Genomic DNA, 16,741 nt, shown 5'->3' with positions numbered 1-16,741 from the left:
ACCTCCTCTCCTGGCACGGAAAAGTCACCCAGTGAGTGTTAGTTGCAGGAATGAATGAATAAATGATCACACCTAACACTTCCATAGTGCTAATTCCACTCCTGGCATAGTTTCAGGCAAATTTCATATATAAATTCACGTAGCCACACAACCCCAAGGTTGCTCACCCTCATTTTACCAACACTGAAATTAAAGCATTGAGCGGTTTAAGTAAATTGCCCCAGATAGTAAGTGGCTGAGCTGGGGTTTGAACCAGGCAGTCCGATTTCCGATGAACGAATCAAGAGCTGAAAGGAGAAAGCCAGACCTCAGGGAAGGAATCCAGGTAGGGTTTGTCTGTGAGCTGATTAAGAATCTTCTCACCCTCTCCCGCTTCTCTCCCGGGGAGCCCATTTTATATACTAGGAGACAGAGGGCTACGGAGACCAGATAAATCGGGCAGCCCTGGGGAGGGAGTCGTGGAGCTCATTTGGGAGTTCGGGAGCAGGGACTCAGGAGCAGCGGGCGCCCGGGCTGCGAGTACTCCGCTCCAAACTACAACTCCCAGGAGGCACCGGGTGCCCACCGTCCGCGCAGCGTCACAGAGGCTTGGGCTTGGGCAGCTCGGCCGGCCCGGCCCGTCGACAGTTGGGCCGTTCCGTTCAGACCCCGGCCCTGGCTGGGGCCCCGCGGTAAGTGGGACAGCCGTTGCCCCTGCCGGCCGAGGCTGCGCAGCGCATGCCCGCAACCTGCGCCCTTGTGCTGGACCGCGGGAGCGCGCGGCACGCGGCTTGGCATCTACCATACGGAGTGGGGGACGCGGCTGAACCAAGTGTCTCGCGGAGGGGGAGCCCAGACGGGGACTCCGGGTCGCCGCTTCGCCGCAGCCAGCTTCTGGCGCTCAGTGCCCTGCGCCGCACGTACGCAGGCCAAGCTGGGGAGTGGTTAGGGCAGGAGGGCCGGGTGTCGAGGCGCCGGGCAGGGGTCGCCCCGTCTCCTGAACGAGGGTGCCCAGGAGCCGGGGCGAGGCTTTTGAGCTGGACGGGTCCCAGGATCCCCTCCGCTCTAGACCACCAGATAGAGCCTCAGGGTGAAGAATAGGCGCTCGGGAAAGCAAGGTTGTCCGGGTTCGGCCTGCCTGTGTTTGGGGAGGTGGTTGACGGGGTTGGGGTTAGGGTTAGGGAGATTGCCTAGGTCTGAGGATACCAGCGCCTGAGTGAGGAGATGGTGCGGGTCGTCTGGATTTGGATCCTTACGGTTCCCCCTCCCCCCGCCCCGGTAGATGAGAGCGGCTCCCCGGGGCTGAGCTGGTCAGCATCCTCCTACGGCCCTCGCCCCTGACTCAAGAGAAGAGCCCTTGCCTGCCTAGCCACACCACCCTTGCCCCGTTTTGGGGTCGCCTCCGTCTACCTGGTCCTTAGCCCTAGTGGCCGCCCAGTCCGACAGAGGAGCAGGAGGATGATGCTGGCGTCGGTGCTGGGAAGTGGCCCCCGGGTGGGGCCTCCACTCCGGCCCTTCCTGGGGCCTGCACTCTTGCTCCGGGCCCTCTCCACCTCCGCCACCGATACTCACCACGTGGAGATGGCGAGGGAGCGCTCCAAGACTGTCACCTCCTTTTACAACCAGTCCGCCATTGACGTGGCAGCAGAGAAGGTGCGCAGCTGGGGCAGCAAGGTCTGGGTCCCCAGCTGGAGTGGGTGTCCAGGGAAGGGGCGGAGCAAAGGTGGCGGGGCAAAGTGTTGGAGATCCAGTGCTCAAGCCCCATCTGCCTCTGCAGCCCTCAGTGCGCCTCACTCCGACCATGATGCTCTATTCAGGCCGCTCTCAGGATGGCAGCCACCTTCTGGTAAGATTCCTGCCCCGTTTTTCTCTTGGTTCCTGGTGCTCTGGTCCAGCCACTCAGGCCCCAGCCCTTCCCTTCATTTTTTCTAGAAAAGTGGGCGGTACTTGCAGCAAGAGTTGCCGGTGAGGATCGCTCACCGAATCAAGGGCTTCCGAAGCCTGCCTTTCATCATTGGCTGCAACCCCACCATACTGCACGTGGTAAGGTGGCCTCGAGGGGGCATGGGTTTCCCTAGTAGAGGGGAGCCTTAGGTCAGTGTGCCCACCACCAAGGGACAAATGAGGAAATGGGACCAGAGTGGCAGAGATTTGCCAGCCAAAAGGTTTCAGGGTCATAGAGGACTCAAACCCAAGCCTTCAGAAGCCAAGGCTGCATATTCATTGGAGACTTGAAAGGCCATGATGGGGGTTTGAACCTAGTGAATTGGGGTGATGGCAGTCCCCTAGGGTAGGCATAGGTAGTTGTTTTCTACCCAGTGCCCAGAGCATCCCTGTGAATTCTGACACTGCCTCTTCCTTGCAGCACGAGCTGTACATCCGTGCCTTCCAGAAGCTGACAGACTTCCCTCCGGTGAGGGCTGGGCCAGGGCAGGGTGAGGGGTTGAGAGGTCAGGGCTGGACCATCCATACTCATCACTCTGTGGCCTGCAGATCAAGGACCGGACGGAGGAAGCCCAATACTGCCAGCTGGTGCGTCAGCTGCTGGACGACCACAAAGATGTGGTGACCCTCTTAGCTGAGGGCCTACGTGAGAGCCGGAAGCACATAGAGGTCAGGGGCAGCGCACTGGTGGCCTGTTGGGGGGCCTCGGAAGGGCAGAGCGTTACTGAGGCCCCACTGTTTACAGGATGAGAAGCTTGTTCGCTACTTCTTGGACAAGACCCTGACTTCAAGGCTTGGGATCCGCATGTTGGCTACACATCATCTGGCACTGCATGAGGACAAGGTGGGACCCTGGGACCTGAGACCCCCCTGGGAATGTCAAGTGAGGCAGACTGAGCCAGGGGTCCCTTTGGACTGGGGACCTGGGCCAAGGGCCTGGGAAGGGGCTTGGGACCACTTCAGCAGTCCAGAAGTTGCAAGCATTTGGTGGCTGCGGGTGGAGGGCTGCCTAGTCCGGACCTTCTTTCTCCTGACAGCCTGACTTTGTCGGCATCATCTGCACTCGCCTCTCGCCAAAGAAGATTATTGAAAAGTGGGTGGATTTTGCCAGGTAAGGCCAGAACAGCTAAGGGGGTGGATGCCTTTGGGCCGGGAAGGCTTGGATCTGAGCCCTTGCCTGGGGCATGGTCTAGGACAGGGTTTCTCCACTGTGGCACTATTAACATTTTGGGTCAGATAATTGTTTTGTGAAGGGCTGTCCTATGCTTGTTAGGATGTTTAGAAGGATCTCTGGCCTCTACTCACTTTATGTCAGTATTACTTCCCAGTTGTGACAAGCAAAAATGTCTTTAGAAATTGCAAAATTTCCCTGGGGGGAGGGGCACAGAAGAAGTGCCTCCAGTTGAGAACCACTGGTGTAGGTCTGAACCCTTGCTCCTACCCACAGACGCCTGTGTGAGCACAAGTACGGCAATGCCCCCCGTGTCCGCATCAATGGACATGTGGCTGCTCGATTCCCCTTCATCCCTATGCCACTGGACTACATCCTGCCGGAGCTGCTCAAGAATGCCATGAGGTGGGCTGGCTGGGTATGTTGAAAGAGGACAGATAGGGACTAGGGTGAGGCTGGGATACCACCACCCACTACTGGTCTTTCCCCCTATATAGAGCCACAATGGAGAGTCACCTAGACACGCCTTATAACGTCCCAGATGTGGTTATCACTATCGCCAACAACGATATTGATCTCGTCATCAGGTTTGCCCTGAGTTGGAGTTGGGTTGGGGTGGACACTGTTCCAGGCACTGTTTTTGTCTTGCTGTATGACCTCAAGCCAGTACCTGCCCCACTCTGAGACTTGGTCCCTGATCAGACATACTCTCTGGTCCTGAGATTGCCATGATCTGGATAAGAATGAATTGGGCCAGGTGCAGGCCCCAGGGCACTGTCCTCGTTGGCAACTGAGGGGCCTAGAATGAGGAAAGAGTCAGAAGTAAACCAGTCTATGATGCTGAGCTGAGAATGTCAAATCTTGTGAGAAGGTATAAGCAGTCAGTGGCCCAGGCAGAGGTGAGGATAGAGAAATGTAGCTTATAAAAAACAAGGTACAAGGCTTTAGGTGGACCACATTCCACCTTTGGGTAGAAGGGACAGGATGGCACTGTCTGCCTGGGAGGTAGTGATACCCCCCCACCACGCTGAGCCAAGCTCATATTATTGACATCCTATCAGGATTTCAGATCGGGGCGGGGGAATTGCTCACAAAGACCTGGATCGGGTTATGGACTACCACTTCACTACAGCTGAGTCCAGCACCCAGGACCCCCGGATCAACCCACTCTTCGGCCACCTGGACATGCACAGTAGTGGCCAGTCAGGACCTATGCATGGGTGAGGCCCCACCTGGCCATTATGGAGGGGTGTGGGGACCCAGGAGACTCAAGCCTCTGAAGCCCCTGTCCTATCCCCTACCCCCACCCCCAGCTTTGGCTTCGGGCTGCCCACATCACGGGCCTACGCGGAGTACCTTGGTGGTTCCCTTCAGCTGCAGTCCCTGCAGGGCATTGGCACGGATGTCTATCTTCGGCTCCGTCACATCGATGGCCGGGAGGAAAGCTTCCGCATCTGACCCCACAGCCCTTGGCCTGCTTGCCTGATCAGCCCGGGCCACACACCTTGCCAGGACCTTCTGGGCCAGACAGGGTGCCACTCTGCTCCACATGCTGCTGCATCTTGGGTCTTACGACCCCTAACAGATGGACTTACATGGAGCTGGGTGCCCCCCTCAACAGGGTCCACTGCTTCCCCACCTCCGGTCTTGGAGGGAAGGAAGTGGGGACCCTTGAGGCCTCCAGCATCAGCTTCATCATTCTTGTTCCTGGGGAATCCCATTTTGACCTGCTGTTATTAAAGTTCACATTTTGAATGCCCTCTTGGGCCCCGTGTGGGGAGGGCAGGTGAGCTTTTGTTTCTGACCCCATTCAGGTTCCCTGGGCCCTTGGGTTCAACTAGTTCATGTCCAGTCTCCTAACTGTCCTGACAGACTGGCAGACCAGCAATAGAATTTGCTCCAAGTCTCTTGCACATTTGGTTTGGTGGGAGTGGGGGTGACTCTGGCAGTTTATGCAAAGATCTTTCATTTCATTTAACAAACGTTTCTACTTCCCAGACAATGTTGAAGGCCCAGTTTGGCCCAGCTTCAGGCCTCAGTTCTGACTCTTGCCTTCCTGGCAGCCACAGGTTCTGGAGGCGAAGGTCACCCGACTGGGCAACTTCCTGAGCCACCTGATTCCTGAGCCCATGTAAGGTTAAAAATACTGCCTACCACCTGTGCCTGTTGCTGCCAAGGAAAGGAACACACGATTGTGCCCTGGCAAGCCCTAGAGGACAGTAGGACCCTGGCAGGGAGGGCGAAAGGAAAGGGCTCCATAGGGCAGGTGAGTCCCCCCCTGCCCATCTTACCAGGGAAGGAGAAAGTCCCAGAGCCTGCTTGGTGGGATTGCTGATGGAGGTGGGGGATTGAGGGGGGGACAGGAAACTAGTGACTTGCCAGGCTGAAAATCTGCTGGCTGCAGTGCAGGGAGTGAGGCTGGAGAGGCGGGCAGAAGCAGTCAGGGTTCAGGGCCTTGACTGTCCCGCTAAGAAGCAGGAGCTTTATCCTGGAGGCAGCAGGGATCCACAGGTGCATTTTAAGCTAGGAAAGTGTGTATCATATCAAGTTGGGTTCCCTAGAAGCAGATGCTGAGAGGGAGATTTGCATCCAAGTGATTTGTTGAGAAAATGCTCCCAGAAGGGAGTAGGGGAAGCATGAAAGGGAAGGGCAGAAGGCCAGGCAAGGATGTGATCTCAGGCAAAAGTCCAGAGCCAGTTAGTTCTGCCACAGAGTTGGAGGCAAGAGAGCTAAGCTTCACAGACACTGGTTAATGTCTGTTGGGAGGTACTTGAAATAGTTTTCAGTTATTTCAGGCAAAACACCTCTTAGCCAGAAAGGCAGTATGCCAAATAAAACCTCTGGTGCTACATTTTGAAAGCACATAGAATGTAATTTGGCACACAGAAGCAACAAAAAGATTCCAGGGGATCTGGGTGAAACATCTATATAGTTTTCGGAGAAAAGTCAGATTTGCACATTAGAAGAACCACTGGTGGCTGGTGGATAGGAGGGAGAATAGGAGGTTGGTGAAATGACCCTGATCAGGGATTAACAAAGCCAAGGGTAATCCTTATCTAGAAGGGACAGCACTCCTAATTGAAGATGTCAGGTGAAGTCAAAAGTGAGGCACCAGAACCCTGGGTAGATAGAATTAACAATCTTGAAGATGGGGGAGTGGGTTGGAGAGTGGGAGAAGACATTACAATTTTAATTTTTTATTTCCTATTTATTCCCTCTGGGTTTTTTCTTTTTATGCTGCCAGACACCTGGCATTCATTGCCCCTCCCCCAAACTCCGTTTCCCAAAAGCCAAGTTACCAGCATTTACACACCAACCCCCACAAAGACCTAACTCAGCTATTTATTGATCTGTAAACTCTGAGTCCCACTCTCAGGCCCTGAGCATTTCACCACTCTTAGAATTGTTTCGAAGTCTAATAGCCAAATTATAAATCGATCAGGAGAGTGGCGAAAAGGAATGTTTATTGAGCACCTACCCTATCTGGAACTGTGCAGTGCACTTGCTTTATATACATAAGAGGTAGATGAATACATGGTTTAACCTTTTAGTTATATGGCTTACACAGTTACACATAGTTTAACCCTTACTAAAGCTCTGAGAATGGACACACTTGTACAACTTACCCCAGAGTAGGGTCATACCCAGGATTCCTCACTCGCTAAGCCCGAAGGCTCTCCGTTATGTCCACTGCCTCTGGCTAGTTTCTGTTCAGAAGACGTCTGGTTTGGGGGTCTGGTCCATTCTTTACAAAGGCTTGATTCTGTGAGTGATTTACTGGCTGTCCCTGGGCACTCTTCAGCTTCCCCCACCCTGTATCCTTTAACCATCCTGAACAAGGAAGGTGGTTTCTTCAACATTTAAAAAAGGGGTGACCAGTATAAGGCTGGCGGAAGCGGCAGTGCAGGTGGCTGTTAATTCCAGGCCCACAGCCTTAGTATCGCGCAGCCAGGGAGGCTGCTCTGGCTCCGCCCGGTTAAACTGGGAACAGCGCCCCTGCGAATTGGCACGTCTTGGCTTCCCCAGGCACCAAGGCCTTTAAAAAGATCGAGCTGAATCATCACATCAGGAAAGTCCTCTCTTGAGCTCTAGGGCGCAGCCATACCTCCATCCGGAAAGAGAAACTCCAGGGCAACTGGCACAGTAAACGGCGAGCTCGTCCGGCGCCGCGGAGGCTGCCACACTAACCAATGAGCTCCTGCCACGTCACAGACTCCGCCCCCGGGCCGGCAGCCTCCGCCACGCGGCGCTGACCCGGAGCCAAAAGCACAGCGCGGCGCCGGGATCTGGCGTCATTTCCACTACAGCGATGGCGGCCCAGGGAGCAGCCGCTGCGGTGGCGGCGGCGACTTCAGGGGTCGCGGGGGAGGGCGAGCCCGGGCCCGGGGAGAATGCGGCGGTTGAGGGGGCCGCCCCGTCCCCGGGTCGCATCTCTCCGCCGACCCCGGCGCGCGGCGAGCCGGAAGTCACCGTGGAGATCGGAGAGACTTACCTGTGCCGGCGGCCGGATAGCACCTGGCGTGAGGGCGGAGTCCAGGGCCAGGGGGCGGTGTTTGCAGGCCGGGGCGGGGGCCGGGGCCGGGGCCGGCCGGTTCTGAGACCGGCTGTGAGCAGTGGGGGGCGGGGCTTGGGAAAGAACGCGGAGTTTCGGGCCATCCCACAAATGCCACCAGTCAGGCAATCTCCAAATTCTTGTGTGTGTCGAGCTCCCAGCCCACTCTGCCAGCCTGAGGCCTCATTCCCTTTCCTTGTTAACCGTGCTTCCTCACTGGTCTCCTGTCTCTGCGACTTCCCCCTACACCTGCCCCCTTCAGCTACCGGCAGAGAGGACCTCCCAGAACTCAAAAACGACCCTCCCCTCCCCTCCCCTTCCTTCCTAATTCCGCGGAATGGCATTCATCGTCGTGTCCTCTCTGGTTTCTCGCCACCCCTATTAAAGGTCATTACCAGACCACGCTATACTCCTTGAAGACCTTTTGCTGCCTCTGCCCTCTGCTTGGAATGCCCGCCCTTTCTCCTTGCACACCTGCCTAGCTCCTAACTCATCCTTTTAACACCCCATCCCTCTGTGATGCTATTTCTGATTCCCTTTAGGCAAAGTGAGTCATTCTCTTGTGTGTGTGCTTTGCACCTTCATACCTCAGCCATGGCATATGTAACATTGTTGTCATTTTCTGTCTCTGCCCTCCGCATCAAAGTGGGAACTTCTGGAGGGCAGGATTGCTTGTGATTCATTGCCCTGTCCTCTGCATGCAGCAACAACAAAGCATAGGGCCAGCCACGCGGTGGTTGCCTTCCTCACTTACTGAATGGTCTGCTAGTTGTCAGTCACTATACTAAAAGTTTTAGAAGCATTAACTCACTCTCTGAGGTGGGCACTATTATCTCTGTTTTACAGATGAAGAAACTGAGGCTCAGAAAGTCAAAATAACTTGCTCAGTTAAAATAGCTAAGAAGTGGGGAGCTGGAGTTACATATAAACCCAGACTGTGTGACTCTAGAGCCAGCCTTCATGACCTCTGAACAAATAACTGAATATTGTAAACCAAGCATTGAATTTGGAGTCAGGCTTAAGCTCAGTTAAGTATTAGCTCTTACCACTTTTCAAATCTGTAAGCCTGGGTAAGCCTCAGTTTTCTCGAGGGCAAAGTAAGAATAACAGTACCTCACAGGCAGTGATTGAATTGAATGGCAGATGTGGACAGGTGAGGTTAGCTTCCATCTGCAATCTGGAAACAGCTCAGTGTTCCAGCTCTGCCTTCCTAATGATACTAGCTTTTTTCCTCTGCAGATTCTGCTGAAGTGATCCAGTCTCGAGTGAATGATCAGGAGGGCCGAGAGGAATTCTATGTACACTATGTGGGCTGTGAGTGACTTGGGGTATTTGGGCCGGGGTGGGGGGAGAGGGGTGGAAGGGCAGCACTCTCATGGTGCATCCTCACAGTTAACCGGCGACTAGACGAATGGGTAGACAAGAACCGGCTGGCGCTGACCAAGACAGTGAAGGATGCCGTCCAGAAGAACTCAGAGAAGTACCTGAGCGAGCTGGCTGAGCAGCCTGAGCGCAAGATCACTCGCAACCAAAAGCGCAAGCATGATGAAATCAACCATGTGCAGAAGGTCCGGGCTCTCTCCCCTTCCCCAGGGCCCCTGGAGGCTCAGCTGCCTCTGCCAACTCCTTTGGGTCCCAGTGCCAGAACCACAACAGCTCCCATTTCTTAAGCTTCTACAGTGTGTCAGAGCATTTACCTACCTCTTCTCATTTACTCTTACCAAATGAGAAAACAGGTTCAGAGAGGGCAAGGGCTTGGCTACAGTCTCATAGGTAGCAAATGGCACAGCTGGGACTGGAACTCAGGCCTCCTGCACTGATAGTCTCTTCTGTCTCCTGTTGTGCCACCTTAGACAAACCAACTTGAAGTCCAAAGGGAAGGAAGAGAATGAATGATATTGGGCATTTACTACTGCCCAGAATCATGCTGAGTACTGTATGTGTATAAACTCATCAAATCTTCTTTAGCAGTTCAGCACCACAGGGATACACACACACAGGGTGGGGCAAAGGTAGGTTTGCAGTTGTTTGTATGGAAAATAATACAAATGTAAACTTTACTTTTGCCCCATCCTGTATATATTTTTTGTATATGAGGAAATAGGCTCAGAGAGGTTAGGTAACATACTTAAGGTCACACAGCTAGTAAAAGGTGAGTCTGGAATTAATAATGGCAAACATTTATTGGCTTGTGACCTAAAGTTTTAGGCTAAGTGTTTGAATATATGATCTCATTGAAGTTTCACAACAACCCCCTGAGGTAAGCATGATTATCACCAGCTTATAAGGGAGGTACAGATAGATTTAGGAACCCCGTCATGAATTAGATTTGCCATTGTCCACCTTCAGGGCACAAATCCTTAACTGTGACTTTGACACATTCTAGAAACTCAGTCCACTTGTTTCCAAAACCCAGGTTCTTTTCATCAAGCCAGCCTGCCTCTGCGAGGTTACTTTTCTCCCCCTCTGAGCCTTAGTTTCTTGATTTGTAAAATGGGGAATGCAAGAGAACTGGATTTATTGAGCTCTTGGGACACACAGACATTCATTAGTTTCGACTAATGTGATTTCTTCTAAAGTGCTCGTGTGCTTTGCAGCAATGTTTTGCTAACTGTGGGACATAGCTGTTAGTAGATTACCAGTGGGTTGTGACCAGCATTTAAATTTTTAAATGGAAGAAAATAGGATAAAACAGAAAAATAACAGAGTATATTGCACTTTATTTAAGGTAAGTATTATTTTGAGCATTTATTTCACATACAATTACATGTATATATATGCATAAACATCAACTTACTTATAGTGTTAACTGCACTTTCTATTATGGTTTTGTGATAAAAAGCAATTGAAATACCCTGAACTAAAATGACCCTTCAAGGCCTAAGGCAGCGCTGTCCAATTGAAATTCCTGTGATAAATGGAAATGCTTTCTATCTGTACTGTCCAATAGAGTAGCCACTAGCCACATGTGGCTATTGAGAACTTGAGATGTGTTTACTAAGAATTAAATTTTATTTAATGTATTTAAACTTAAGTAGCCACATGTGGCTAGTGGCTACACTATTGGACAGCACAGGTCTAAGGTTCTTTAAGATCCTCAACCAATTTGCACTGGCCAATTAAGTCTCAGAGATGTACCTCTTCACTGGCAGTCGGCCAGGTGGATGACAGTGGGTCAGTGGAGATAAAATCAAAGAATGGATAATCAAGTTGACAGGCAGCAAGATTCTTTGGAACCTAATTAATGTTTAATTCTAAATAAATTGCAGCATTTAAGAAAAGTAGTGTTTTTGTAGTTCTTTAATGCATTTGCAGAAGAGGATTGTGCGTTGGAAAGCTGGGAGATGCATTTGAAGGAGGCATGTGGGGAGGAAAATCTTCCTTCATCTTTGTGGGGGTTAGACTCTGGAGTTGGACAGACCAGGGGCCTATGCCCACCTGTCCTGAGCAGTACCTTTTCTGTGATGGGCAAGTGACCTCACCTCCTTGTGCCTCAGTTTCCTCTTTTGTGCAGTGCAGATAATGAGCAGTCTTGTCTCAGGCTTATTGTGAGGACTAAATGAAATAATGCCTGTGGAGTGCTTGGCACTGGGAGTAATGGCAGCTGGCTCATCCCCAAGGGCAAGTGACCTCACTTCTCCCTGCCTGGTTACTGCTCTGTAAAATAGAAGTGAGTGCTGTATATATGAGTCCATACAGACAAAGTGCGTTGTGGAAGGGGCTTCTGAGTAAAACGTTGGCTCCTTTCTCCCTTCTCACCTCTCAGGGCAAGGCTGCTGTCTGCTCTAGTATAGGTTACAGGCCTTCTTGGGTCCCCACTCCATTGTCAGGCTATACTTGGTTCCTCCTACAGAGCTGGGCCTAGGAACAGGATGTGCTGTGAGTGTGACCTGACTCAGTCCCTGCTTTCTAAGAATGTGGAAAATAGGGAAGCCAAGTGGGGCAGTTAGAGGTTACTGTTGTTGATTCCTGTGTTCCTGACTTGGGAAGGACAGGGTAAATTCTGCACTGGGAGAATCTGGTCCAGCCTCCTGGAGGGGATGGAGAGGATGCTGGGCCTCGAGGGACAGGAAAGAACAGAACAAAAACAATTACATGCGATAGTTCACAGAGCTCTGCCTTATCACGCGGTCACCCGGTTCACCCTCTGCTAGACTGAGTAAGCATTTTCTGGCAGTAATAGCATAAGGAAGGGCATTCCTGGTGGAAGGAACTTTATGTGCAAAGGCACAAAGGCTGGAAAAAGAAGGGATGATAGTGTAGATTTGCAGGGGGGCTGAGACTGGAGGCTGGGAATCTAAGGAAACCTAGTTAGTTGTCCAGACCTAGGATGGTGGCAGTGGCTATTTGGAGTAGGACGGAGAGGAGAATATCAGAGAGGAACTGATTCCAGAGATTTCAAGGAGTAGAGTTGACAGGACTTGGCTGTTAATTGAATGCCAGGCCGAGACAGGAGTCTTAAGACAGGCTCATTATTGGTCTCAGGCATTTGGACTGAGGGTGGTGCTCCCAGTGAGATGGGGAATCCAAGAGGAGGAACAGGTTTGCATGGAAGAAAGAATGAGTTCCCTTCTGGACATTTCAAGTCTGATATGCCTGTGGGAGGAACCTCTGGGAGCAGTCCCATGGGCAGGCATCTCCTCAGGTGTTCAGGAAAGAGGTCCAGGCACACTGGATCCATTATTTCATCTGTCTCACAACTCTGGCTGAGCTGGATTGATTTCATTGTGAAGCTGAAGCTCTTACCAGCCCAAGAACTATAACCAGGCTTCCTGATCCTAGTCCTGTTCATCTGGCAAAAGGCCCAAACTTGGGCATCACGGACATCTGGGATACATGGGTGGGCAGGCGGGAGAGGAGCTTGGACAAGGCAGCTTCAGAACCAGGTAAAACAAGTGAGCTATTTATGTGGTTATTGTCATTCCGGATGTGAGGTCTGGAAGACAGGAGGGAAGCACGGTGGGCGCTGGGATAGGAGAGGGACAGCCTGACCACCACTTCTCATCTCTGTCCACTGCTCTTTCCTTGCCCAGACCTATGCAGAGATGGACCCCACAACTGCAGCCTTGGAGAAAGAACATGAGGCGGTAAGCAGGGGCAGGGGTCCTGACTGTGGGCTCCTCCTCCCCCCTGCTTTCTTTGCTCTACTGAGCCATCCACTTCCCTCCACAGATCACCAAGGTGAAGTATGTGGACAAAATCCACATCGGGAACTACGAAATTGATGCCTGGTATTTCTCACCATTCCCTGAAGACTATGGGAAACAGCCCAAGCTCTGGCTCTGCGAGTACTGCCTCAAATACATGAAATACGAGAAGAGCTACCGCTTCCACCTGGTGAGGCCACCAGGCAGGCCAGCCCGCTGAGGGCGCTGTCACTGTGGCACTGGAGACAGAGACAGGTTCAAAGGATTCCTGCCTGGTTCCATCTTTGCTGGAGTGACTTAGGCCTACTTGCCCCTCCCCAGACCTCAGTTTCCTCTTCTGTGGAATGGGGACAGTAATCCCTGCCCTTACCCCTTCCTCAGATTCCTTGCCCTTCACCACATATGTATCAAAGCCAACCCAGTGCCAGGTTCTTCAGTGCAAAAGCAGAAGCAAGTGATGGGACTGGAAGGTGTGGACAGATGGGAGGCACTGGTGCACAGGAGCTGCCAGGGTGGGGCATCTCATCTTTCATGCAGCAAGCAGCGTGTTTCTCAAAGGGAGGAACCTGAGGCAAATGCATGCAATTTGGGAAACACCAGTGCCACGGATCAGAGCCCTCCAGAGTCCTCTGGAGCCAGGCTGACATGGACTCAAGCCATCCAGCTGTGTGATGCTCGAGCCAGCTACCTAGCCTCTGTGGGCCTTGGTTTCATCATCTGTAAAATAGGCTGTCTTGTCAGGTGGTTGGAAGGATTACTTGATGTGGGTAAAGTGTTGAGCCCAGGATCTATATAGAGGGAAACAGAGGAGCAGAGATTTGCTGCAAGGCACACAGGGCAGGATGGCGGGCACCTGGCAGAGAACCTTGGGATCTCAGGCGTCTATCTCCCCATCCCCACCCCAGGGTCAGTGTCAGTGGCGGCAGCCCCCAGGAAAGGAGATCTACCGCAAGAGCAACATCTCTGTGTATGAGGTGGATGGCAAAGACCACAAGGTGAGCTGGGTGGCCAAGGTGGTGGATGTGGGGAGGTGGGGGAGCACTGGCATCTCTGGACAGTCTTCACTGTCATCAGGGTAAGCAGCCCTGCCAGGAAGAGGCCTGCAGGATCACGCTCAGCCTGGCACTTGCCCTGTGGCTGATGCGTGGTAAACATGTGGGCCTGTGGTGCCAGCCTGGGAACTGGTTTTTCTTTCCCTGAGGACTTTTCTCCTGATGGGGTAGTTTAGGTTCGGGGTAGTTTAGGTTCGGGCAGTTCTGGAACCCAGAGTGGAGATTGTCATGCCTGAGGCTGTTTCTAGAAGGGCTTTCTCTTCCTGCCTGAAGAAAAGGTGTTTGTTTTTCCTTGGGAGGGAGCTGCCTTGTGTAAGGTCTCCTGTCTGAGAGCTCTGTGGCTCTGCTGGCTGAGTTCCTTGTTCTTGGCAAAAGGACTTTAATGGGGCCAGGTGGGGCTGGGATCTGCTTCACCGTTGTTGAGAACCTGGCCTTTGCCCTGTCAGTCTGGGAAGGTCTCAGCAGATGTTGCCATTTCCTGTGGAACGGCAGTTAGAGTGTAAGACGAAGAAGACAGGCTTCTGAGTGGCTCTGGGCTTCAAATGACCCGTCACTTCCTAGCTGACCTTAGACAAGTTACTTAACGTTGTTCCTGTTTCCTCATCTATAAGACAGGAGTCATGATAATATTTACCTCATGGGGTTGTTGGAATAACTGAGATAGCAGTGTCTCATACTTACATACTTAGCATGGTACCTGGACCACGTAGGTGCTCAGTAATGGGCCTTCGTTATTACTGGTGACCTGTCGCCGCTCAGTCAGCCTGTGATAATTAGCTTGGGGAAGGAAGATTCACTCTGAGCCCGGCCTTTGCCCACTGCTCTGCCTTCTTGAGCACCAATGGGGAGAGTGGCAGAAAGGGCTCTAACAGGAGGCATGGGTATTCTTGCTGGCTCTACCCTCTGCCAGCTTTGAGGTCTCAGGCAAGCACTTCCCCTCCCAGAGCCTCAGTTTTAAGTAAATGGGACTAGCCATGCTGGGCTTACACAGTTGTTGGGTCAAATGAGAGTGGATATAAAAGGCGTCGTACACCAGAGGGACCCTTATTCTGTGCCATGAAGCCAACCTTTAGGTCCCACTGTTCCTCCTGACGTTGGTCTCTGGCCAGGTGGTGTCTAGGCCTGCAGCAGGCGAGGCTCAGCAGAGAGCATGGCCAAGCAGGCAGACCGCTCAGGCTACGGAGTCAGGTTTGAGGCCCATTCATTCATCAAGTATGTATTTAACAAGCACCCAGCTTCATGCTTAGCCTTGTGCCAGGTGCTGGGACATAGCCTTGAACAACACAGGTTTGAACTGCGCAGGTACACTTCCACACGGAAACCCTGTGCTACTGTTCTGGTGAGGAGGCACTTCTCACTGGCCTGGCACCGGCTGGTCTGTGGAGCCTGGTATTTGCAGAGCAGGGTGGCAGCTCCTGCCCAGGCCTCAATGGGCTCATTGTACTTGCTTCCTGAGTCTGCTTCCACCTCCCCCGCCCCTCAGATCTACTGTCAGAACCTGTGTCTGCTGGCCAAGCTCTTCCTGGACCACAAGACCTTGTACTTCGACGTGGAGCCCTTCGTCTTTTACATTTTGACTGAGGTGGACAGGCAGGGGGCCCACATCGTTGGCTACTTCTCTAAGGTACTGGGTCGAGGTTGAGGGAGGGCAGTGAGTATGAACTGAAGTAGGGGCTGAGCTTCCTCAGAGACCCTGACCTCTCACCCCTGCAGGAGAAGGAGTCTCCAGATGGAAACAATGTGGCCTGCATCCTGACCCTGCCTCCCTACCAGCGCCGTGGCTATGGGAAGTTCCTCATTGCTTTCAGTGAGTGGCTCCTGTTCTGTCCAGAAAGGGGCACCTGTGGTGGGGGTAGAGTACCAGGGTGGGGCTGGGTTTTCAGGACCCTCATTCCTCCCACTGCCAGGTTATGAGCTATCCAAGCTAGAGAGCACTGTAGGCTCCCCTGAGAAGCCACTGTCCGACCTGGGCAAGCTCAGCTACCGCAGCTACTGGTCTTGGGTCCTGCTGGAGATTCTGCGAGACTTCCGTGGCACGCTCTCCATCAAGGACCTTAGGTGAGGACCCTGGACCCCAACCCTGTCCTGGGCATGCTGTCCATCACAGACCTCATGAGGGAGGCTTCCTGGAATTCTCCAAGAAGGAAAGATTCTCCTAAGATTGGCCGTGATCCTGTCTCCTTGTCCCCTTTTGCTGTCCCAGCCAGACCCCCCAAGGGAACTCTCCCAGCATCTGCTCCAATCCCTTTCTGCAGCCAGATGACCAGCATCACCCAGAATGACATCATCAGCACCCTACAGTCCCTCAACATGGTCAAGTACTGGAAAGGCCAGCATGTCATCTGTGTCACACCCAAGCTGGTAGAGGAACACCTCAAAAGTGCTCAGTATAAAAAACCACCCATAACAGGTAGGTGGGGGGCTACCTAGGGTGTATGTGGTAGGGGGTAGGTGTAAGGACTACTGGGAGCCACAGTCTCCTTTTGCTGTCACATGATCCTAAACCAGTCTGACCAGCTCCCAGGACCGGAGCCTGGGGCAGGCTACTCATGCCCGGGCTTCCCTGCCCCCTCCCCAGGACTCAGTCTGCCCTTATTCTTGCCTAAAGGTGAAACCTGGCTTCGGCCCAGAGGCCCAGCCCTGTCTCTCTCATGTCTGTTCTCCCCACAGTGGACTCTGTTTGCCTTAAGTGGGCACCCCCCAAGCACAAGCAAGTCAAACTCTCCAAGAAGTGAGTGGCCTGTGGCCCTGCTGCTGGACCCACACCTCCTTGCCCCCTAGCCTGTAAATATGTACAGTCTGTTTCGTCATTTTTTTAATAAAGCAAGTTCTGTCGGTGGCTCTGGACTTCAGAGGTGGGAGGGAGAAGCCTAGAACTGATGGTCTTCATGGCATG

At 52.8% G+C, this 16,741-nt stretch overlaps 2 protein-coding genes across 5 annotated transcripts; both read left to right on the top strand.

Moving 5' to 3' along the window:
* The first annotated feature begins 546 nt into the window (after nt 1–546).
* BCKDK (branched chain keto acid dehydrogenase kinase) lies at nt 547–4,853 on the top strand. Of its 3 annotated transcripts, none has more exons than XM_081132088.1 (12): nt 547–671; nt 1,262–1,632; nt 1,757–1,825; nt 1,912–2,022; nt 2,345–2,392; nt 2,473–2,592; nt 2,669–2,767; nt 2,961–3,034; nt 3,371–3,499; nt 3,592–3,681; nt 4,156–4,314; nt 4,408–4,853. In XM_081132088.1, exons 2-12 carry the CDS (start codon nt 1,438–1,440, stop codon nt 4,550–4,552), a joined length of 1,239 nt encoding a protein of 412 aa, XP_080988214.1. In that variant the 5' UTR covers nt 547–671; nt 1,262–1,437; the 3' UTR covers nt 4,553–4,853. The 3 variants fall into 3 exon arrangements, with proteins under 3 accessions (XP_080988214.1, XP_080988215.1, XP_080988216.1); XM_081132089.1 differs by having other exon boundaries at nt 586–899; XM_081132090.1 differs by lacking the exon at nt 547–671 and adding an exon at nt 838–1,097.
* A 431-nt stretch (nt 4,854–5,284) lies between these two features.
* Nucleotides 5,285–16,692, top strand: KAT8 (lysine acetyltransferase 8). 2 transcript variants are annotated; one of them, XM_081132087.1, is made up of 11 exons: nt 5,285–7,614; nt 8,886–8,960; nt 9,039–9,214; nt 12,680–12,733; nt 12,819–12,983; nt 13,699–13,788; nt 15,329–15,469; nt 15,559–15,652; nt 15,753–15,903; nt 16,101–16,255; nt 16,516–16,692. In XM_081132087.1, the coding sequence occupies exons 1-11, from the start codon at nt 7,404–7,406 to the stop codon at nt 16,578–16,580; spliced, it is 1,377 nt and encodes a 458-aa protein (XP_080988213.1). In that variant the 5' UTR covers nt 5,285–7,403; the 3' UTR covers nt 16,581–16,692. The 2 variants fall into 2 exon arrangements, 1 of the variants encoding a protein (XP_080988213.1); XR_013998435.1 differs by having other exon boundaries at nt 7,344–7,614; nt 16,049–16,255.
* Nucleotides 16,693–16,741: the final 49 nt, after the last annotated feature.

This window comes from Miniopterus schreibersii (genome assembly GCF_964146895.1).
Source record: "Miniopterus schreibersii genome assembly, chromosome: 3".
NCBI classification, from domain to species: Eukaryota; Metazoa; Chordata; class Mammalia; order Chiroptera; family Miniopteridae; genus Miniopterus; species Miniopterus schreibersii.
Note: the sequence above shows the minus strand (reverse complement) of the source record. Positions and strands in the feature narration are given on the sequence as shown.

Coding starts and splice junctions, on each gene's coding strand:
- BCKDK (XM_081132088.1), top strand. CDS start 1,438: ATGATGCTGGCGTCGGTGCTGGGAAGTGGCCCCCGGGTGGGGCCTCCA. Junction 3,500..3,591: donor CTGCTCAAGAATGCCATGAG/GTGGGCTGGCTG, acceptor CCCCCTATATAG/AGCCACAATGGAGAGTCACC. Junction 4,315..4,407: donor CAGTCAGGACCTATGCATGG/GTGAGGCCCCAC, acceptor CCCCACCCCCAG/CTTTGGCTTCGGGCTGCCCA.
- KAT8 (XM_081132087.1), top strand. CDS start 7,404: ATGGCGGCCCAGGGAGCAGCCGCTGCGGTGGCGGCGGCGACTTCAGGG. Junction 15,470..15,558: donor TCGTTGGCTACTTCTCTAAG/GTACTGGGTCGA, acceptor TCACCCCTGCAG/GAGAAGGAGTCTCCAGATGG. Junction 16,256..16,515: donor TAAAAAACCACCCATAACAG/GTAGGTGGGGGG, acceptor TTCTCCCCACAG/TGGACTCTGTTTGCCTTAAG.